The 23,338-nt window shown below is 39.3% G+C and overlaps 1 protein-coding gene across 2 annotated transcripts; it reads right to left on the minus strand.

Annotated features, from left to right (window-relative positions):
• Nucleotides 1–95: 95 nt before the first annotated feature.
• LOC110879999 (calsequestrin-1-like) lies at nt 96–22,919 on the minus strand. Of its 2 annotated transcripts, XM_035977966.1 has the most exons (4): nt 22,856–22,919; nt 22,340–22,480; nt 21,560–22,157; nt 96–143 (listed from the first exon to the last, which is right to left on the minus strand). In XM_035977966.1, exons 2-3 carry the CDS (start codon nt 22,460–22,462, stop codon nt 21,585–21,587), a joined length of 696 nt encoding a protein of 231 aa, XP_035833859.1. In that variant the 5' UTR covers nt 22,463–22,480; nt 22,856–22,919; the 3' UTR covers nt 96–143; nt 21,560–21,584. The 2 variants fall into 2 exon arrangements, with proteins under 2 accessions (XP_035833859.1, XP_021984242.1); XM_022128550.2 differs by lacking the exon at nt 96–143 and having other exon boundaries at nt 21,301–22,157.
• Between the last annotated feature and the right edge of the window lie 419 nt (nt 22,920–23,338).

The following is a 23,338-nucleotide window of genomic DNA, read 5'->3' on the forward strand; positions in this document are numbered from 1 at the left end:
GTTTATAACTTGGCTAAATAGATACTGCCACATTAACTTTCAAATAGGGAAAATCAAATTTTTAACAATATTGTCTAATTTCTAGTTAGACGTAACTCACACTAAATGGGAAAAGAGACACACATGTATTTGCAAACACATAGATATAGTTGGCTTGTATTGGTAAAATTACTTACAGCTATGAGATTAAATATATAAATGTAATATTTAATCTTGTAGCCTATATAATCATTTATATTATATTAGATCAAAATATATTTATTAACCTATTAATAATTAGTTGGTAATTGTTGATGGACCATATTACCCTTATTAACTAATTGGGTTTCCTCTTGGGTGTATAAATAAGGGGCTTATTAGAGAGTTAAAGGGTTACACACATTACACAATCAAACCCTCATAACAACATCAATTTCGTCACACTCTCCCCTAACCGAAATTACCCTACCTTCGGTTTCATCACCATCATAACTTACACCCTAAGGAGGAACCAGATCATCCTGACAATCATGTCGAACTCAATGGCTGCATCTCTGACTGGATTCTCTGCTGGCCTGTCTGCTGTAACAGGTATTATTCATGTTTTCCATTACATTTAAACAGAACTGATCCAACATGTGGTATCAGAGCATATGTTGATAAACCAGTTCTGTTTTTGTATCCATTATTCTGGGATCAAAAATCTGGAAAACGGAAGTTTTAAAGCCTTCAAATCAAAAACTGTTTTCGAGTTGTTTGTGACCGAAATCCCTGTTTTCGGAAACTGCTAATTGATAAACCGACTCGAAATTATAAAGGATTAAACTTATTGTCACGAAATCCATTACAAAACCATTAAAATCAGGTTTCGGATTTCCAGATTATGTTTTATTTTTTTAGGGTTCATCATAATGTTCTAAGAAAATTCGAAAAATTCCATAAATTTTGGAATCTAATTTGGATTAGTGAGTGTTTTAATGATTTTGATCTTAATTTTATCTATTAAGTTTTCGAAAACCGTTAATGGATTTTCAGTTATTATTTTCGAAATCTTTTGATAAGATTAGATCAGAAATAAAATAGGAAACACTATCCCACAATCCCTTAAATTTTTTCAGTTAATTATCACAATGAACAGCATTAATAGAGGATTCGAAATTATAATCGCACAAGTCCCTTAACAGTCGTACAAGATCAGATATGATCTGATCGCACAAGACATTCGCACAAGATCAGATCTCAAAAAAAAAAAAAAAAAAAAAAAAAAAAAAAAAAGGGGTCTGATCGCACAAGGGAAATCGCACAAGATGTGTGGATCGCACAAGACCTTACTAATCGCACAAGGCATTACCGATCCACAAGTTTTGGGCCTTATTGATCGCACAAGTTATTGGGCCTTACTGATCGCACAAATTATTTGGGCCTTACTGATCGCACAAATTATTTGGGCCTCACTGATCGCACAAGGCCTCACTGATCGCACAAGTCCTTGCTGATCGCACAAGTCTTGGGCCTCACTAATCGCACAACACTTGAGCATTACTGATCGCACAAGACTCGAAACCTCATTACTTTAAGCTGTTTAATGTGACCAAAGCTGATTTAATTCATTTATGTTTAGCATGCTTGACAAGTGCATAATTAAAGTGATTGTCTCATTTCTGGCCAAAGCTGATTTGTCACGATTACTTTGCACACATACTTAAATGATTACACTTCTGGCCAAAGCTGATTTGTCTTCGTTTAAGTAGAATTTTTACTAAGTCTATTATTTTGATGTTAGTAATAGACATTATCACAGCTTCATAATTAAAATGGTCATTATTTATGCCTGCCTTAGTATAACATGCCCATTAGATCACATTAGGACTTCTTCTTTTGTATCATAACTTGCTCATCTTATTTCCACTATCAGCACCCAATTGCGGGATTCCACCTTTGACTGGTGATAACTTTGCTGAATGGAAGGATGCTCTCATGCTTACGCTTGGGCTGCTGGACTTTGATTATGCCCTAAGAGAGAATAAGCCAGCGGACCTTACCGCCACCAGTACTGCTGCTGAGCAGATAGTCCATGATAAATGGACTAGGTGTAACCGCATGTCTCTCATGTTCATGAAGCAGTCCATTCATAACTCAATCAGAGGGGCCATTCCTGATTCTGAAAATGCTAAAACCTATTTGGCTTCTGTGGAGGATCAATTCAAGGGAACATCAAAGGCACACGCAAGCACTCTTATCCTCAAGCTGGTGACAACTAAATATGATGGGAGGAGCGGCATTCGCGAACACATCATGATGATGCATGACATGGCCAATAAGCTGAAAGGCCTAGAGATGGAAATCAGTGATGGTTTTCTTGTTCACTTCATCATCACTTCGCTTCCTTCGTCCTATGAAGCATTCAAGATCAATTACAACACTCAGAAGGACAAATGGACGATGAGTGAGCTGATCGCTATGTGCGTGCAGGAGGAAGAGCGTATGAAGATGGATCGCACTACTGATGTTGCTAACTTCACCACTTCCAGCTCAAAGAAGAGGAAGAACTCTTATCCAAGAAAGGATGCTTCTAAGGTTCAAAAGCCAAATCCAAATCCTAATTCAAGTACACCTTCCAGCTCTAAGAGCTCCTTAGGCAAACCCTATTGCAAGTTCTGTAAAAAGACAGGACATAAGCAAAAGGAATGCCCTGACTTCAAGGAGTGGCTGGCTAAGAAAGGTAACGATTTTTTCATGATACTTGAGTCCTTTAATTTAAATGTTCCTGCTAATTCTTGGTGGTTTGATTCTGGTTCTATGGTTCATGTTACCAATTCACTTCAGGGATTCCTTACAATCCGGAAGCTGGGAAGAAACCAAAGAACACTTAAAGTTGGGGATGATCGGGAATTAGAAGTGAAGGCCATAGGAACATTACAATTATTTTTGAAAACTGGTTTATGTATTAAACTTTATGATACCTTATATGTTCCTGAGGTAACTCGGAACCTTGTATCAGGACCAAAGTTAGACATGGACGGTTTTGTCGTTTCTCATGGTCATCGCAAACTCTCTATTCTCTATGATTCCGTTGTTTATGGTACTGGCATTCTGGATGGTGGTCTCTATAGATTAGAACTAGATGATAATTTTTCCAAATCTTTGTTGTCATATAATATTAATGAATCACTCACAAAGATGGAAAAGAAACAAATTCGAGACTTAGAGACTTCATCTATGTTGTGGCATCAACGTTTAGGTCACATCTCAAGAGAACGATTAAATCGTCTCGTAAAGGATGAAGTCTTACCTCCTCTCGATTTCACTGATTTTGGAACATGTGTCAAATGTCTTAAAGGCAAAATGACATCAGCGAATAAGAAAGGTGCCACTAGGAGCTCTAATTTATTAGAACTCATTCACACTGACATTAGTGGTCCCTATCAAATCGCTGGCATCACAGGACATACTTCATTTATCACTTTCATTGATGATTATTCTCGTTACATGTACTTGTATCTTATAAAGGAAAAGTCTGAATCTCTTACAACTTTTAAAGATTATAAAGCTGAAGTTGAAAAGCAATTAGATCGTCAGATTAAAGTTGTGAGATCAGACAGAGGCGGTGAATATTATGGACGACATACTGATGTGGGTCAAGCTCCTGGTCCATTTTATGAGTTTTGTAAGGGCCAGGGGATTGTGAACCAATACACCATGCCTGGTACACCTCAGCAGAATGGTGTCGCTGAACGAAGAAATCGTACCCTTATGAACATGGTGCGCAGTATGTTAGCCAACACTAATTTACCATTATTCCTCTGGACTGAAGCGTTAAAAGCAGCTGTTCATATACTCAATAGAGTTCCTTCTAAGTCTGTCCCTAAAACTCCTTATGAACTTTGGACAGGAAGGAAACCGAGTCTTAAATATATGAAAGTATGGGGCTGCATTGCTGAAGCAAAATTATATAATCCTTTCCTAAGGAAACTTGACCCGAAAACAGTTACCTGTTTCTTTATCGGGTATCCTGATCATTCAAAGGGTTATCGTTTCTATTGTCCTTCCCATGTCACCCGTATTGTTGAAACCAAGCGTGCTGCGTTCCTGGAGGATTTCAAGGTCAGTGGGAGCAGTACTAACCCTTACGAAGAATTGCAAGAAGTACAAGACGCGGGGGGGAGAGACTCGTCGCTTACCATTACTCCGTTTACTCCTCTTGTACCCCATGCAACTGCACCTGAAGCCACTGCACAAACTCCATCTCCACAACCAGAACCCATCATACCTCATAACGAAGGCACATCAAACGCTCAAAACCAAGACAACGCTCAACCCGAAAATCAGCTCAGGAGGTCATCTAGGCAAAAACGGCCTACTAATTGGGATGATTATATTACCTACCTGACTGAAATGGATGCTGGAAAGCTCAATGATCCTATCTCTTATAATGAAGCCATTAGCAGTGATCAGTCTTCTGAATGGAACAAAGCTATGATTGATGAGCTTGAATCCATGAAGAAAAATGACGTTTGGGATTTGGTAGAATTACCCAACGGTGTCAAACCTGTAGGTTGTAAATGGGTGTTCAAAACAAAACTGGATCCGAATGGGAACGTTGAACGCTACAAAGCGAGATTGGTTGCAAAGGGCTACACTCAGAAAGAGGGAATTGATTATCAAGAGACGTTTTCACCTGTCTCTCGTAAAGATTCATTAAGGATCGTTATGGCCTTAGTAGCTCATTTTGATTTAGAGCTACATCAGATGGACGTCAAAACTGCTTTCCTTAACGGAGACTTAGACGAAGATGTTTACATGAAACAACCTGAAGGCTTTAAACCTGAAGGTCAGGAGCATCTAGTCTGTAAGTTGAAGAAATCCATTTATGGGTTAAAACAAGCATCACGTCAATGGTACCTCAAGTTTGATGAAGTCATGAAGAGGCAAGGTTTTATGAAGAATCAAGTGGATCAATGCACCACCTACCTCAAGATGAGTGGGAGTAATTTTACTATACTTGTCCTTTACGTAGATGATATTCTATTGGCAAGTAATAGTTTAGACATGTTGCATGAGTCGAAGCGGTTACTCTCGCATAACTTCGACATGAAGGATCTCGGAGATGCTTCTTACGTCATTGGCATCGAAATTCACCGAGATAGACACAAAGGGATCTTAGGATTGTCTCAAAAGACTTACATAGATCGTGTCCTTACACGTTACAACATGCAACAGTGCAAACCCACCGTCGCTCCAGTAGTTAAGGGAGATGTTTTCGGTTCATTCCAGTGTCCGACAACAGAGGTTGAAAAGGAGCAAATGAGCCAGATACCTTACGCGTCAGTAGTCGGGAGCCTGATGTATGCTCAAGTCTGTACTCGCCCAGATATCGCTTATATTGCTGGAATGCTAGGCCGTTATCAGACTAATCCTGGCCTAGATCACTGGAAAGCAGCTAAGAAGGTCCTCAGATATCTGCAAGGGACGAAAGACTATAAACTGACTTATAGAAGAAGTGATCACTTAGAAGTGGTAGGTTATTCTGATTCTGACTTTGCCAAGTGCAAAGATGACAAGAAATCCACTTCGGGCTACATCTTTATGTTAGCAGGCGGACCTATCTCATGGAAGAGTCATAAACAACAGTTAACTACAACTTCCACAATGATGGCAGAATACATTGCTGTTTACAACGCAACCTGTCATGGAATGTTGCTTAGAAATCTGATCACTGGACTCAAAATCGTTAATTCCATTTCTAGACCATTGAAGCTTTACTGTGATAACTCAGCTGCCGTTAGTTTCTCGAACAGTAACAGTTCGACTGGAGCTGGTTTATATCTCGATACAAAATACTTGTTCGTACGCGAACGAGTTGAGGAAAATAATATTTGTATTGAGTATATTAGTACTAAAGATATGCTAGCGGATCCGATGACTAAAGGTCTCCCACCTAAAGTTTTCGAAGAACATGTATCGAATATGGGACTTACTAAAGACCTTGTTTAATGGCATATTATACTAGCTTATGTTTTAATTAATAAAATTTCCTCAGTTTGATTTTGTATGTCTCTAACATATGTTCTGCCGGTGTAATGACATATAGACAAATATAAATACAAATCAGACGCTAAAGGGCTTATACATATTTTGATCGTAACTATTAGGTTTTAAATTGAGGCTATAGTATGACTAATGGGGGTCCTGAGTCGAATGATGATTCAACGGCTGTATTTCTCTGCTATAGTTCTTGGTTTAAAGCTAAAATGAGTGTTAACTCCTGGCCAGGCTTACCTAATACTCATGATAAATGATTACTTGGCTAAGTGGGAGAATGTGAGATTAAATATATAAATGTAATATTTAATCTTGTAGCCTATATAATCATTTATATTATATTAGATCAAAATATATTTATTAACCTATTAATAATTAGTTGGTAATTGTTGATGGACCATATTACCCTTATTAACTAATTGGGTTTCCTCTTGGGTGTATAAATAAGGGGCTTATTAGAGAGTTAAAGGGTTACACACATTACACAATCAAACCCTCATAACAACATCAATTTCGTCACTCTCTCCCCTAACCGAAATTACCCTACCTTCGGTTTCATCACCATCATAACTTACACCCTAAGGAGGAACCAGATCATCCTGACAATCATGTCGAACTCAATGGCTGCATCTCTGACTGGATTCTCTGCTGGCCTGTCTGCTGTAACAGGTATTATTCATGTTTTCCATTACATTTAAACAGAACTGATCCAACAACAGCCTCTCTTTTTATGTTTGACAGAAATATCGACCTCGGACTCGAACTCGAGTTCACCCTTGACCTTGCCCTTGTCTTCAGCCCCAAAGTCCATGGCCAAGCCCTCGCCCTCGCCCCCGTCCTCGAGGACCTCGTCCTCTTCTTTGTCCTCGTCCTCGCTATCTCTGACACTCCAACTAACATCTGGGGGGATCGCATCCCTTCCGAGGACCTTTCTTAAGTACTCAACAACAGTCAAGTCCGAATACTGGTTCAAACCCTTGGCATGAAATATTGGGGGTTCATCTGCAACAAAAGCTTCATAAGAATCTATGTCACGGAGATTTATTGGGAACGACTTGAATCTATTCTTCTTCTCATCTTCGGTTTTGTATTCTTTCTTGTGCTGTTTGATGTAATCCTCAAAACGCTCCTCGTCAGATTTCGCAAATGCAGCCATCGGTCCAAATCGCCCCTCCTGTTTTACAAATAAAAAATTGCTGGTGAATGAATCAAAGGAGATTATTTATAACACACATACAGATCAACACTTATGTTTTATGATTCTTTGTTGCTAGCTACTTATTTCATCTAAAGACATGAACCGTTGATCTGAGTGGTCATCATAAGCTACCATCATCAGACATCGTATTTAAAAAATTACCTGGAGATTAATTTTGAACGTCTCGAACCTAATCTCATTCTTATGTCAGCTTCGGTTAACTAGTTAATAACCGATTTGTTGGTGCACTTGTGTCTGTACTTTGTCTGTATTCGGTCTGTATGTAAACGATGTCCTGATTAGTGTTGTAAGTTGACCAAATCAACCATCCTCCGGTTTGACTTGGACAACATTTTGATTAATGTTGAAAGATGTTCTGTCGAAGGATAAGAGGTCGAAGGATGTTGTGGATCCTTCGACCTCATCGAAAGATATGGTTCGAATGATAGACCTCGAAAGGTGATCTTTCGAGGTCCATGCTGGTCATTCGAATACTTTGTCTTCGATAGATGATCCTTCGGACCATCTATCGGATCCTTCGGAATCCTTCGGACCAGACATCATAGGCTGGGTATAAATACCCATGCAATGTGTTGAGTTTAGACAGAGGCACAGACAGAAAGATACCGAGAGATAGTTGAGAGCATTCTGTCCGAAACTCACACACACTTTGAGAGTTTACATGTTAGATTTGTAAACATTGTGCTTGTAACCGAAACCTTCATTTGCATTAATACAAGTTGTGTTAATCGGTGAACCCGTGTGTGTTGTTCCTTATACTTGTCTTATCCCGGTTTGCTTGCTAGCTTGGATTCCGCACTCGCTAGTGGGTTAGTATAACAAGGTTTGAGGTTCGTCATCCTCCTAGAGGGACCTACAAGTGGTATCAGAGCTTGGCTCTTTACCTTGTTTAAAACCGGGTTATTCAAGTTCTTGGTGTGTGTTTGAACACTTGGTTTAATACCCGTTTTTGTTGGTTTTTCTACACTTTTAAACTGGAAAACGTGTTTTAAACTTACCGGGAGTGTTCATAAGTGGGTTGGGTAACTTAAAACTTGTTTTTAAGTGACTTTGTGTTTTCCGGCGAAAATTCCGGTTAAAGCTCCGGTGACTGGTTTCTGGATAAGGTTTCCTTTTTGGGCAAATTATCTTTCAAAATCTTAGTTGGTGGGAAAGTTGTCAGCCTGCCATACTCTTTGCCGAAAGTTGACCTTACCTACCCATCACCTTTTCACCAACCTGTCACATCAGCGTCAGTGTGTCAGACTCTCTCGAAAGATATCTTTCGACATCGAAAGATCATCTTTCGACCATCTTTCGATCAAGGAAGGCTCGAAAGATTATCATCCTTCGACCCATCCTTCGAAGTCTGAAACTTATCTTTCGATAAAGGAATCTATTCGAAAGACAGTGTCCGAAAGATAAGGATTTAACTCGAAAGATAAGGATCTGTCAAAGGAGAATCCTTCGAGTTCTTGAATCTTTCGACATCATTGTTCGAGATTCAACAGTAATCTTTCGAGTACTGTTGATCCTTCGAACAAGTGTTGGTCTTTCGATTGTGGTCAGGTTATTGTTAACAAGTTTCTGTGATTTCAGATCTTTCGGAACAGGATCCTTCGGCTGTGTGATCTTTCGGATTATTCACTTAGCATTTACTTTGCTTATCAATCATGAATCCGAGTTGGTGGAATCCTGCTCCAGACAGTGGAAAATATACCAGTTCTGGTGTCACTCCCTCATGGTGGGGTACACCGGCGCCAGACAGTGGAAAATACACGTCTACAAGTCTATCGCCTTCATGGGCCGAGTCTCCGGTATCGACATCTTCTCAGGGAAATCAGTGGGCGTTAGTCTCGAATCAAACTCCTAGTATCCAAAGTATCTTACTGAGCGAAAGTGAAACAGGAAGTTTGAATCGACCTCCAAAGCTGATGCATTTAAATGAGTATCCGGGTTGGGCTGACAGATTCCGTACATATGTTTTGGGCCAGAATACAGAGCTGTGGATACGTTTCACCACAGACTTTGATCAAGCTATCGAGGTCGCTGCTTCAACAACTGCTAGTTTTGCCGATCTTCCAGAAGATCAAAAGAAAATATATGATCTGGAGAAGAAAGCCTACGCCATTCTCACTCAGGCGTTAAGCAAAGACATCTATCATCAATTTGTCAGCTTCAAGACTACAAAGAAGCTGTGGGACGGTTTGAAAACCAGAGGAGTAGGGAATGAAGCAACACGTCAATTGCGTCATGATCTGCTCAAGAAAGAATTCGACTGTTTCACATGTTTAGATAAGGAGTCTTTGGGAGACATGACAAGTCGGTTTTATCATTTGCTTACTGAGCTGAATAATTTTGGTGTGACGACAACTCAAGCAGAAGTGGTGAAAAAGTTTGCTGATGCTTTGCCTCCCCAATGGAGTAGCTTCTTGGAAATCCTGAAGTATAACGGAGTGTTGAAAACTACAAATATCAACGACTTCGTGCAGCTTCTGGAAAACAAGGATCAGGAGGAAACATTAAAGGCGAAGAGAGTTCCATTGCCACAAAATCCTGAAATGTATTGTGGAACTTCTAATACTTCGTCTACAAGAACAGGTCCACATGCTCCTCTGCAAACGGCTTTTGTCACTAGCACGGATATGTATGGGAATCCGGTGCAAGTTCCTGTTAAGCCACCTCCCACCACAGACATGTATGGAAATCCAATACAGCCACCTCCTCCTCCTCCTCCTGCTCAAACGCAACGTGCATGTTATGGAGGAACATCATCTGCTGGTCAACAATCAAAGACAGGTACCGTACAGCTTGACACGTCAAGCTTCTCTAAAATCAGTGTAGAAGTAGCTAAGGAACACATGGAGCTGCTTAACACTGTAGTGAGCGCGTACTGTGGGTTAATAGAAGGTCAGATTGGCAATATTAATCTGACACAAGAAGACTACCGGCAGATTGATAAAGAAGAGATGGACTTGATGGATATCAAGTGGGCCTTTGCGAGTGCTGTGAGAAGAGCAAAGGATTGGATGGAAAGTACTGGAAGAACCAGCTTGGAAAGTAAGAGAGACACCAAGTATGGATTCGATAAACAAGCTGTTAAGTGCTTCAACTGTGGTGAACGGGGTCACTTTAAGAGGGAATGCACAAAGCCAGCTCAACATGGGAATCAAAACCCCTTCAGAAACCAAGGCAACCGGCAGAACAGAAACAATGAGCGTACATTGGTGCCTGTCAACAACCAAACCAACCGGGCTCTTGCAGTTCAGGTGGATGAAGGTTGTGACTGGTCAATCCAGTTGGGTGGTGATGCTCCCGATGGAACTGCATGTTTTGCTCAGATTGTGAAGAAGCTAGTTCACACCAGTGGTGGAGAATCTTCTGCCAGTGGTGGTGAATCGTCTGAAGATGAAGATTCGTCTGGATACAGCAGAAGTGTTGATGAAGAATCATCCAATTCTGGTGATGATCATGTGGGTGAGACATCTAATGTTTCGGATGATGTTGACTTTGATGAACTTTTGGAGGAAGCTGCAGCAGAAACTCAAAGAAGATCTATTCTGGTGGATCAAGCTGCTTATACTTCGTCTTCTCTCCATTCAGCCTTTATGACTAATGTCGACGGTTCATCAAGTCAGGTATGTGTCGATGAACCCACTGCTTTTAACTGTGATGAATGTGCTAGATTGAATGCTAGGTGTGCTGACTTAGAAGGAAACATGTCTGAGTTGCAAGCCAAACATGATGCTTTACAAGCTAGTTTGTTTGACTTGCAAGACAAACATAGTTCCTTGAGTGCTGAGTGGTGTGACTTGCAAAGCAAGCATGAGGCTTTGCAAGAGAAATATGATGTGACATTCATCCACAATCAGAAATTGACTGTGGACCTTTCCAAATGCACAGAAGCCAACATGTTTTACGAAAACCATGAAAAAGAATTTAAGTCAATGATTGAGACATTAAAGAAAGATAAAACTGAATTGACAAAAATGGTTTCAAGAAAACAGACGGACATCAATTTGTATATATCTCGCCTGGAGATTATGCAAAAAGAGATGGCTTGTGTGAAAACAGAAAGCGATGCAATCCAGCTTAAGCTAGACAGTTATTTGAGCTCTAGCTATGTGTTGGATCACATCATTGATGTTCAGAAGGAAAAGAGGGATGTCACATGCATTGGCTACAAGAAATGTCCACCACCAGTTAGACACAATTATGATGCCATGCCAGATGAGGAGGACAGAGTAGTATTTGAACCTTCTGTGCCTCTAGATGTTAAGGAGTTTGCTGCAGGACTCGGATACCAAAAGGAAGTATCCTCAGATTCAGATGTGTCAGCAGATACATTTGTAAGTGCTGAACAGAATCAAGATCCTCCAGTTGTGATTGAGGATGCTGATTCTTCTGATGATGAATCTGATGATACTGTCCCAGCAAAGTCTGATGCGGTAGCCAAAAATGAGGACATACCTCTCGAGAATCACATTCTATGTGATCCCCCTGTACAACCCGCTAAGACTGTTGCAACTGAGTCCTCATCAGCAGAAGAGCCGGAGAGTGTGAATTTGCTGTACACTCTAGTTGGTGATGATAGAATTTACTCAGACAAAGATTTTCCCATTAAGAATGTTAATCAATCCTTAATCTGTAAAGTCTTTGAAAATTCGACAAGTAAGTTTTTGGGAAAGACAGGACCACGTGTTACAGTTACACAGTGTCCTCCTATTCCAAAGGCTGAAATTCGAAAACAATTTGGTAACAAGAAATTACCAACAGTGCCAACACAGCAAAATCACACCAAACTCAAAGGTAAAACACTGGCTCAAGCTGACAAGAAGCCGAACCAAAAGAAGAAGAAAAAGGTTAACTTTGTGAAATCGACGGGATCGGACAAAATTGAAAAGTTTGAAAATCAATCTAACTTAGATTTTGTCAAGAAAGCTATTGTCGAGAAAAGAAATGAACCAAGCAGTTCAAAACCTAGTACCTCGGGTTCACAAAGTTCAACATCATCGGCTAAGCGATCACATGATACTTCGGGGTTTGTAGAACGAAGATCATGTTTTGAGTGTGGAACCATTGGGCATATAATTCGAAATTGCCCATATCTTCATAAACAAAAAGAAAAGGTTGATGATCCCCGTGGCAAGACTGACCGTAAGCCATCTGTTTCCACAAAACAAGATCCCCGACTTGTAAAAGAAAGGGAAAAGAAACAGAAACGCCAACAGGTCAAAAAGATTGAAAAAGCAATTAAAATCGATGTGGTTCAAAAACAATCTGTTGCTGTAAAACCAGACAATTCTAGAACTTCAAACAATCAAGAAGGTAAAACTTTAAAGAAAGACACTGGTAAGACAAAACAGACCTGGAAACCTAAATCGGTTACTGAATCAGGGGGACCATCACAATTCACCAACCATCAAAGACAAGAAGTTATTGTCATTGATGAAAATGGAAGACCCAAGACCACAATGGCTTGGGTCCCCATCTCCAACTAATTCGTTTGAGTCCATGTGCAGGGTGCTTCAGGAGGAACTATCAGTAGTCATTGGATTGTTGATAGTGGGGCATCCAGGCACATGACAGGTGACATGAAGCTTCTCTACGACGTTAAATCTATTAGAGGAGGTTATGTTGCTTTTGCTGGAGATAAAGGTGGATATATAACGGGTGAAGGAATGATATCTAACGGGATTGTCAGCTTTGACAAGATCAACTTTGTGCAGCAGCTTGATCACAATCTTCTCAGTGTTTCTCAAATTTGTGACAAGAAATTTTCAGTACACTTTGATGCTAATGGATGTTATGTGCTGAAACCCGGCTTCAAAATTCCAAAAGAATGGATTCTCTTGTCGGCTCCAAGGATAAATGATTTGTACGTCCTTGACATGAGCCAAGCTATTACAACGTCTGCACAAGCAACTTGTTTCGTTTCCAAAGCCACAGAAAAAGACACTATCTCTTGGCACAGACGAATGGGTCACATTCACTTACGCAAAATGAATCATTTGGTTTCAAATGAATTGGTGAATGGTGTTCCCCTCAAAAATTTCCATCTTCAAGACGTCTGTGTTTCGTGCCAGAAAGGAAAGCAAACAAAGAAGAAGCACCCTTCAAAGAAGATCAACACAGTGGCAGTTCCTCTTGAACGTTTGCACATGGATTTGTTCGGTCCTGTCAAGCACAAGAGTATTCGGGGTGATCAATACTGCCTCGTGGTTACTGATGATTATTCAAGATTCTCTTGGGTAGCTTTCATGGCACACAAGAGTGAAACCTTTGGCATTATCAAAAACTTGAACATTCAGATTGAGAATTTGTATAAGTTGAAGGTTAGGCGGATACGTAGCGACAATGGTACTGAATTTAAAAATCATTCCATGGCAGAGTTCTGCACTTCAAAGGGTATTCTTCATGAGTTTAGTGCAGCTTACACTCCTCAACAGAATGGTGTCGCTGAACGTAAGAACCGCACATTGATCGAGACTGCTAGGACAATGTTGGTAGAGTCACAGCTACCCATTCCATTCTGGACTGAAGCTGTGGCCTCTGCATGTTATACATTGAACAGAGTCCTTACAGTCAAAAGGCACAACAAGACCTGCTTTGAGCTTCTTCAAAAACGGAAACCAGATTTGTCTTATCTAGAACCGTTTGGAGCTCCATGCACAATCATCGATCCTAATGGAAAGTTTGGGGCAAAAGCAATTGATGGATACTTTCTTGGGTATGCCACCCCTAACTTACGAGTCTGGAATCTAGAGACTAAGAGGGTCGAGGAATGGTCTGAGGTCAGAGTACAGAGGCACACTTTGCCAGTCAAAAATCCGGGTCAACCTTGGATGTTTGAGTATGATGACTTCTTCAATTTGATCAATGTTGAAGCCGTTGAAGAAAATGCTGCGGCTAGGATGTTTTTCGAGAGTGACAATGCAACAGTTTCACCGGTGGTTCGTCCAATTCTTGTTAATCAAGAACCATCTTCTTCGGTGAACAATAATACTCTCAACAATGAGGATTTTCATGATGCAAACGAATTGAACGAATCTTCAGAGGATGATGAATTTCTAGATGCAGATCAGGAAGCTCCTACAACAGCAGTTCATGGTACTTCAGAGGGTACTCCTCCAGTGGATGCCCATAGAACAGCTGAGGCTACTGCATCATCCTCTTCGTCAATTCCGGGCCTTGAATTGGTTGTTGATCTTAACCTCAACAACCTGGGTATAAATGTTCCAGTTCCAGATAATCCAGAAACAAGGATTCATAATACCCATCCTCAACAAAACATCATTGGAAATGTGCAAAGTGGCGTTCAAACAAGAAACATGTTGTGAAACAACAACAATGCAGGCTTGTATGCAGCTATTCGAGAATCCGGGCAACAAAACGATTGGTCCTTCGCGTGTTATGTCTCACAAGAAGAACCAAGAACGTGGAAAGAAGCCTTGAAAGATAACGCTTGGGTTGAAGCAATGCAGGAAGAACTGCAACAATTCCAGAAGCTGGGTGTCTGGAAACTAGTGGAGAAACCTGCTGGATACAAGAAGATTGGTACCCGTTGGGTTTTCAAATGCAAAAAGGATGACCGCGGAGTTGTTATCCGAAACAAAGCACGTTTAGTCGTTCAAGGTTTTCGTCAGATTGAAGGGATCGACTACAACGAAGTCTATGCACCAGTGGCACGTCTCGAAGCAATTCGAATCTTTCTAGCCTATGCATCCTTCAAAGGATTCAAGGTTTATCAGATGGACGTGAAAAGTGCATTTTTACATGGTGTGGTTGAAGAAGAGGTATACGTCGAACAGCCTCCAGGTTTTGAAGATCCTATCCATCCCGATCGGGTTTGGTTGCTCAACAAAGCTCTTTATGGTCTTCATCAAGCACCGCGAGCTTGGTATGCAACCTTATCTCACTATCTGCTGGAGAACGGTTTTCGAAGAGGTCTTATCGACTGTACTCTTTTCATCAAAGAACAAGATGGAGATCTTCTTCTGGTACAGGTATATGTTGATGATATTATTTTTGGTTCTACTAATGATGTCTTGTGTAGGGAATTCGAGCGCATCATGCAGGATAAATTCGAGATGAGTGCTATGGGGGAAATGACTTTCTTCTTGGGCCTACAAGTACAACAAACAGAGTCTGGGATATTCATCCATCAGACTAAATATGTTGGCGACATCTTGAGCCGGTTCCAGATGTCTGATGCAACGCCCATTGGTACCCCATTGCCAACTAATCACGGAATTACTCCAGACTTGAAGGGAGAAGCTGTTAGCCCCTCAAACTATCGCGCAATGATCGGATCTCTTATGTACCTCACAGCATCAAGGCCAGACATAATGTACCCAACATGCCTGCTTGCCAGATATCAAGTTAACCCGAAGGCCTCACATCTTGCTGCTGTTAAAAGGATTTTTCGTTATTTGAAGGCGTACCCTGACACCGGTCTGTGGTACCCTAGGGATAATAACTTTGAATTGGTAGCTTTCAGTGATTCTGATTTTGGCGGATGCAAAATCGACGGTAAATCCACAACGGCTGGATGTCAGTTTTTAGGGAATCGCCTAGTCACATGGCAGTGCAAGAAGCAGACGTGTGTCGCTACATCAACATGCGAAGCTGAATACATTGCTGCCTCAAGTTGTTGCTCCCAAGTTCTTTGGATCCAACAACAAATGCGGGACTACGGTTTTGAATTCCTAACTACTCCTATTTACGTTGATAATTCTGCTGCTTTAGATATCACTAGAAATCCTGTGCAGCATTCGAAGACCAAATACATCGAAATCAAATATCACTTCATACGTGATTGCTTTGAGAAAAGGCTAATCGATGTTGTTAAGGTCCACACCGATGACCAACGTGCCGACTTATTTACCAAAGCATTTGACAAATCAAGATTTGACTTTTTATTATTGGTAAACGGCATTAAGGTCAAGCAAGAGTAAAACCAACATCGGAAAATCATTTTTGTAAATACCTTTGTGTTTTTAAAATTTGTCTTAGTTTATTGATTTTAGGGGGAGTAATTCCAAAATTTGAAAATCCAAAAACATCGAAAAATTTCAAAAACACAAAAACAATAGAAAAACAAAAATGAGTTTCCTGGCGAGCAAAAGAGAAAATGATAGTACATCAGTGGTCTATCCAAACCTCTTTAAACCTTAAATGCAAAACGATAAGCAGCTCTATATAAGATGTATCGGTAGGCTCACAATCATTTTAAAGTGTGCAGGGTGATATAAATCTTAATCGACTGAAGACCAGGTGGGAACCATTCATTGGCATATGGTCTTAGTACCGAAATTTCGTTTGATAGATTGCCGAGGTTCTGAGATATTCGGTCTTTATGCTGCTTATCATCTGGGTATCATGGTTGTATCTTTTACCGAAAAATAACGGGGACGCAAGTCTAGATCTTCCATGATACTATACATACGTGTACATATTACATACTGCATTCGACCTCAATAAGTGATAAACAATCACATGTCCCTACAAATAAGTGATAAAATATCACAGTTAACCGGGTGTCAAGTTCGTCTCTCTGCTGTACGGAAGTACTGACCTGTTCACGGACTTGCACCTGTGCCCTCATGCATATGAAAATCAAGTTCCTCATCAATAAGTGATTATATCACATAGGGCTTGTTTTCAAATCAAAATAAGTGAGTATCTCACAATTTATACGGTCAAACAGATGATAATCGGTATACTCACCGGTAAGATGAACTCTCGTGCATACCTTGATACGGGAATGTGTCGTGATGTGGATGAACACCGGTTGGTAAGTATAAATCATACCTTAACGTATCCCCTCGCCATCATTACATCTGATAAGTTGAGCTTAAGTGGACAACAATACCGATAATTGTTATAGGATGCTTATCTTAATGTTAATTAACTGAAAAACAAGAGTGTCTTGGCATGACCGTACACTGATATGATTCTCTTACCCTCGAAACTCGCAAAAAGAATGTCTGTATATATTTATTTACTGCTTAACTTTTATTGTTTTTCTTTTAAAAGTTTCGTCGTTTGGTGCATATCAGCACGACATTAGCGGTGATGTCGTTTGATAACACTCAAAGGATTTTAAAGTTGTTGTCTTTTAATTTCAAAAACACACCTAAAATCTGTGTTTTAATATAAACTTTATAAAAGCCAAAAAGATTTTATTTCTACTTTATTTTCGATCGTACGATGTTGGAGCTCGAGTCTTCGTTACCTGAAACCTGAACGAAAACCGAACTGACTAAATCTTCATAAACGGTCAAAATTTGCAAAGTTTTGAAAGTTAAACTAAAATTGACAAATTTATTAAACTTTCAAACTGTCGGACGGTGTTTGATTATGACATGGTCATTCGTGTGTCATTTGTTTATACTATTCCAAGCAGTTGTTCTCATTACGCGTTTAGATTTCTTGCATGTGCAGATTCTAAAGGCTTGGAGAACATGGTCGATGACAAGCCTTGGAATGAAGACACGACGAGAAGGCGCTCAAAAGATGAAGATGATCGAGTTGCCGCTGGCCATCATCAACACCACAAGGATCTCACTTCATAAAGATAAAGTCTTTTCACGAGCATAATTCAAGGGGGAGCTTATGTTAAGGGGGAGTTTATCAACACACTTCCTACATGATACGGGTAGTTTGTTGATACACTCTCTGCTTTCAAGACGTGATGACTTTGAAGATCCTCCGACTTTGAAGACTTGAAAGGACATCAGAGTTTTGAGAACTCGAAGACCAAAGACCGTCGAAGTTCGAGACGAGTCTACAACTATAGAAGATAAAGACAAAGCTACAGCCAAGGGGGAGTTTGTTGGTGCACTTGTGTCTGTACTTTGTCTGTATTCGGTCTGTATGTAAACGATGTCCTGATTAGTGTTGTAAGTTGACCAAGTCAACCATCCTCCGGTTTGACTTGGACAACATTTTGATTAATGTTGAAAGATGTTCTGTCGAAGGATAAGAGGTCGAAGGATGTTGTGGATCCTTCGACCTCATCGAAAGATATGGTTCGAATGATAGACCTCGAAAGGTGATCTTTCGAGGTCCATGCTGGTCATTCGAATACTTTGTCTTCGATAGATGATCCTTCGGACCATCTATCGGATCCTTCGGAATCCTTCGGACCAGACATCATAGGCTGGGTATAAATACCCATGCAATGTGTTGAGTTTAGACAGAGGCACAGACAGAAAGATACCGAGAGATAGTTGAGAGCATTCTGTCCGAAACTCACACACACTTTGAGAGTTTACATGTTAGATTTGTAAACATTGTGCTTGTAACCGAAACCTTCATTTGCATTAATACAAGTTGTGTTAATCGGTGAACCCGTGTGTGTTGTTCCTTATACTTGTCTTATCCCGGTTTGCTTGCTAGCTTGGATTCCGCACTCGCTAGTGGGTTAGTATAACAAGGTTTGAGGTTCGTCATCCTCCTAGAGGGACCTACACGATTCCTATACTAAATATTTATAACCAGTTACTAACCTAGGCAAAAGATCAAATACAAATAATCTTAACATACTAAACATACAAATTGAAGGAAAACCCAAAAAGACAAGGTGGCATTTTTGTAATTACCACCAACTATCAAAGTTACAACCAAAAATACCTAAAAAAACACAAATTTTTTTTAACATTTTTTATTAAAAAATCGCTACATTTCGTTAGCAAAAAAAAATAAAATTTTTTTTGCTGCTACTAAAAGTAGCGATTTTTTAATAAAAAATGTTAAAAAAATAAAATAAAATAATTTGTGTGTGTTTTTTTTTATTTTTTTAGATTTTTTAAGGTTTTTTGGGGGGTTTAGTTTTTAGCATTTTAGGTTGGGTGGGGGGGGGGGTTAGGTTTTTTTTAGGTTTTTGGGGGGTGGGGGGGTTAGGTTTTTTTAGGTTTTTGGGGGTGGGGGTGGGGGGTTAGGTTTTTTTTTTTTTTTTTGGGGGGGGGGGGGGGTTAGGTTTTTGGGGGGTGGGGGGTGTTTAGGTTTTTTTTGGGGGTGGGGGGAGTGGTTAGGTTTTTTTAGGTATATTTGTAGAGTAACTTTGATAGTTATTGATAATTACAAAAATACCACCTTGTCTTTTTGAGTTTTCCTTCAATTTGTATGTTTAGTATGTTAAGATTATTTGTACAAGAACTTTACCCTACTAACCTATGGTTAAAAATAATCACTAAACGGTTATTCCTCGAGTGATTATTAACCGGTCACAGTTTCGGTTAATAACCTGTTACGGTTAATTAACTGGTTATTTTGTGCACCTCTACTGCATTGCAGCAACCTATTTGGGTAGAATCGAGATAGAGATCTTATGCTTTTTACTTGAAATCGCACGCATCAGCCACTGGAAACTAAAGGCTTTTATATTTCGATATAAGTTCTCAATCTTAAAAGCAATGGCGGACCCAATCTTCTGGGGGTGGGATCAAGGGATTTAATTGCATTTTCAAGGGGTGTGATCGGGTATTTTTTGCCTAAACTATACACTTATTTTTCTTAGGGGGGGGGGGGGGGTCCATGCAATTTCAAGTAGGTCCGCCCCTGCTTAATAATCACTTTATAGAACATCCAATTATTCCGAGCCTTCCAAACAACCCAAGCAGCAACCAAAATGGCCTATTGTTAAAGTTTCTAATAAGTTTGTGTATTTGTGAGAATAAAAGGTTTATCAAGTTATGAGCCACAAAATAACCATATAATGCATAATGTGTTTGTGATTTAGTCCATAGCCACGACTGTGGCTTGTCCTTCCATCGCCCGCCACATGCTTTCCGCCTGGCACTGGCGCTCCGCATTGCATGCATATGCTCTCAGACAATAACTCGCAAATGATTCGATTCTTTTTAATGTGTTCAATTTTAGTATAACTTAATGTAATATTTTAATCCGGCTTTGTTTCGATCACATCGGATGATATAACTCTATAACATATCATTTTTAGTAAAGAATCTTTTTTCAGAGTGCATTAAGGCTTTCCTCTGATAAAATATATTCATTAATCATTATAATCTGTTGATTAAAAATGTTACACTTTTTTATATTGGAGTAACATGTTATCTTATATTCCTATTTCAATAAACATATTTGATGGCAAACGGTTCGGTAACGGCTATGAAATAAAAACTCTAAATAAAACGGATAGATCTAACGGTCTCTTGTGATACAGACACACCACACAAGAAATCGATTAGGGCAAACTAAACGAGAATCAAGATACAGATACACCACTTGATTCTAATCTAGGCTCCAAGAACACCATTTAAGTTGCCACACTTGAACTAGCATGGAAGAATTAATTACTCTCAAAATCCATTGAGAAAATTAACCAAAGAAACTTTCATAAACTCACTAACTTTTCCATTAGTGTCGAACCCATACATATACCAATTACAAAATAACTTCTACTAACTACCTAGACCACTACTAAATAAAACTACCTTTGACCACTTACCACTACTACATGACTTGAAATAAAATAATAAAGATAGAAAATTGCATGGAAATAAAATAGCTGGGATATGCAACGTGGGCTGTAACATACTATCACATATCTGACTTGATCCAATTGCAACCCACTTGACTGGGCTGTTGGAGCGGGCCTGGGTTTGGCACATGGGTCAGCCCAGTCGATGTTGTTTGCCTATCAATATTGCTTTTATTTATAGGGAAAAGATCAAATAGAAAGTTAATTTTCGCTAGGAAGGATAGGAAGCCATAGGATTATGACATGTGACAAATTTTAAAATAAAGAGAAAGGGTATTTTAGTCAATCCAACTCCTTCTTCTTTCTTTTTCAAAACCCAGTAACTTCAAAACCCACCATTTTCAAAACCCACCATCTTCAACTATTTCTTCACTTTCTGTCTCAATAATCACTACATTATAGTGCGATTTTCATCACCAATCAATGATCAAATTCATCACATTCAGAAACAGGTACTCGCGATCCAAATACAAGACTCATGACTCAAATTCAACATCAAAAGGGGTCATGTACAATTACTTGCATAAAAAACATATCTAAAAAAGTGTCAACACAAACCCCTCTTCAATTCACAATATGAAAAATGATTATTCATTGAAAAGTACGGAAGTAGCCTAATATAAATACTGCCACAAGAAGGAAAACACAATTTTTTTTAAACAATGTATGCTTTAGTTAGCAAAAACGCCTCAGATTTGTTTATAACTTGGCTAATAGATACTGCCACATTAACTTTCAAATAGGGAAAAACAAAGTTTTAACAATGTCTAATTTCTAGTTAGTAAATCACACTTAATGGGAAAAGAGACACACATGTATTTGCAAACACATAGATATAGCTGGCTTGTATTGGTAAAATTACTTACAGTCTCTCCTTTGACGTTTGACAGAAACATCGACCTCGACCTCAAGTTCGCCCTTGTCTTTGCCCTTGCCCTTGCCCTCGGCCCTGAAGTCCACGCTCTCGTCCTCTTCCTCGTCCCCGTCCTCTTCTTTTTCCCCGTCCTCTTCCTCGTCCTCATCCTCGTCCTCGTCCTCTTCTTCTTCCCCGTCCTCTTCCTCGTCCTCGTCCTCATCCTCGCCCTTGGCATCTCTCACGTACCCGTGCCTGTACCAGACCATCTCACCGTCACTGTCACTGTCACTCCAACTAACATCTGGGGGGATCGCATCCCTTCCTAGGACCTCTCTTAAGTACTCAACAAGAGTCAAGTCCGAATATTGGGTCAAACCCTTGGCATGAAATACTGGGTGTTGATCTGCAACAAAAGCTTCATAAGCATCTATAACACGGAGATTTGTTTGGAACGACTTGAATCTTTTCTTCTTCTCATCTTCGGTTTTGTATTCTTTCTTGTACTGTTTGATGTAGTCCTCAAAACGCTCCTCGTCAGATTTCGCAGATGCAGCCAGCGGTCCAAATCGCCCCTCCTGTTTTACAAATAAAAAAGTTGCTGGTGAATGAATCAAAGGAGATTATTTATAACAGATCAATGACACTTATGTTTCATGAATATTTGTTGCTAGCTACTTGTTTCATCTAAAGACATGAACCGTTGATCTGAGTGGTCATCATAAACTACCATCATCGGACATCGTATTTAAAAAGTTACCTGGAGATTAATTTTGAACGTCTCGAATCTAATCTCCTTCTCCTCCTCGCTTTTGTATACTTTGTTGCGCTTTTCCATCCACTCCTCAAATAATTTCCTGTCAGCTTCGTCGGATGCAGCCATCACTCCAAATCGCCCCTCCTGTATGGAGAATCAATAAAGGAATTTTATTTTATATATAACACTCACGCGCTTTAAAACCATATAGATCAAACCCTAGCTAATAACTACAACTACGTACTTTTAAGAGGTAGATTATAAAACTTGTTGATTAATTTAAGCTATACAAACACACCAAATCCTAACAGAAAGAATCAAAGCATACGTAACCTGATAATCCGTCCAAACCCTAATCTAATCAGTTGCCATAAAAAAAGAAAACCATACCCTAATTCGTCTGAACGAGATGAGAGCGAGCGATTAGGTTTTATTTTGTGCAACTTACCACCCATATTATCATAAGTCGAAAAGTGAGATTACGAACACCAAAAAACACACATGCAAAACAAATCGTACCTTTGTGAACAAAAGTTGAAATTGAATGAAATTCTAGTAGCTTAACGTGGAAATAATATATTTGTATAGAAAAGCATGGGCTAGGCCCAATTCTAAGTTTTTATTTTTTATTTTAATATATATTATTAAATAACTAGGATATAACCCCGTGTATTACACAGGTTGAATAAATGAATTTTATGTACTAAATAATAAAATAATATATCTTCAAAAACCTCCTTTACTGCACGGGTTAAACAAATGTAATTTTATATATTAAATAATAAAAAGTTGTATATATAAGAACCATATTGTACGGGTTGAATAAATGTAATTTTATACCAAATAATAAAAAATTATATATTTAAAACCACATTTATTACACGGGTTGAATAAATGTAATATTGTTTACCAAATAATAAAAAAGTTATATATTAAAAAACCCTCGTGTATTACACGGCTTGAATGAATATGATTTTATATACCAAATATTAAAAAAAAAAC

This window comes from Helianthus annuus, chromosome 9 (genome assembly GCF_002127325.2).
Source record: "Helianthus annuus cultivar XRQ/B chromosome 9, HanXRQr2.0-SUNRISE, whole genome shotgun sequence".
Classification (NCBI taxonomy): Eukaryota; Viridiplantae; Streptophyta; class Magnoliopsida; order Asterales; family Asteraceae; genus Helianthus; species Helianthus annuus.

Coding starts and splice junctions, on each gene's coding strand:
- LOC110879999 (XM_035977966.1), bottom strand. CDS start 22,462: ATGGCTGCATCCGACGAAGCTGACAGGAAATTATTTGAGGAGTGGATG. Junction 22,158..22,339: donor CGTTCAAAATTAATCTCCAG/GTAACTTTTTAA, acceptor TTTGTAAAACAG/GAGGGGCGATTTGGACCGCT.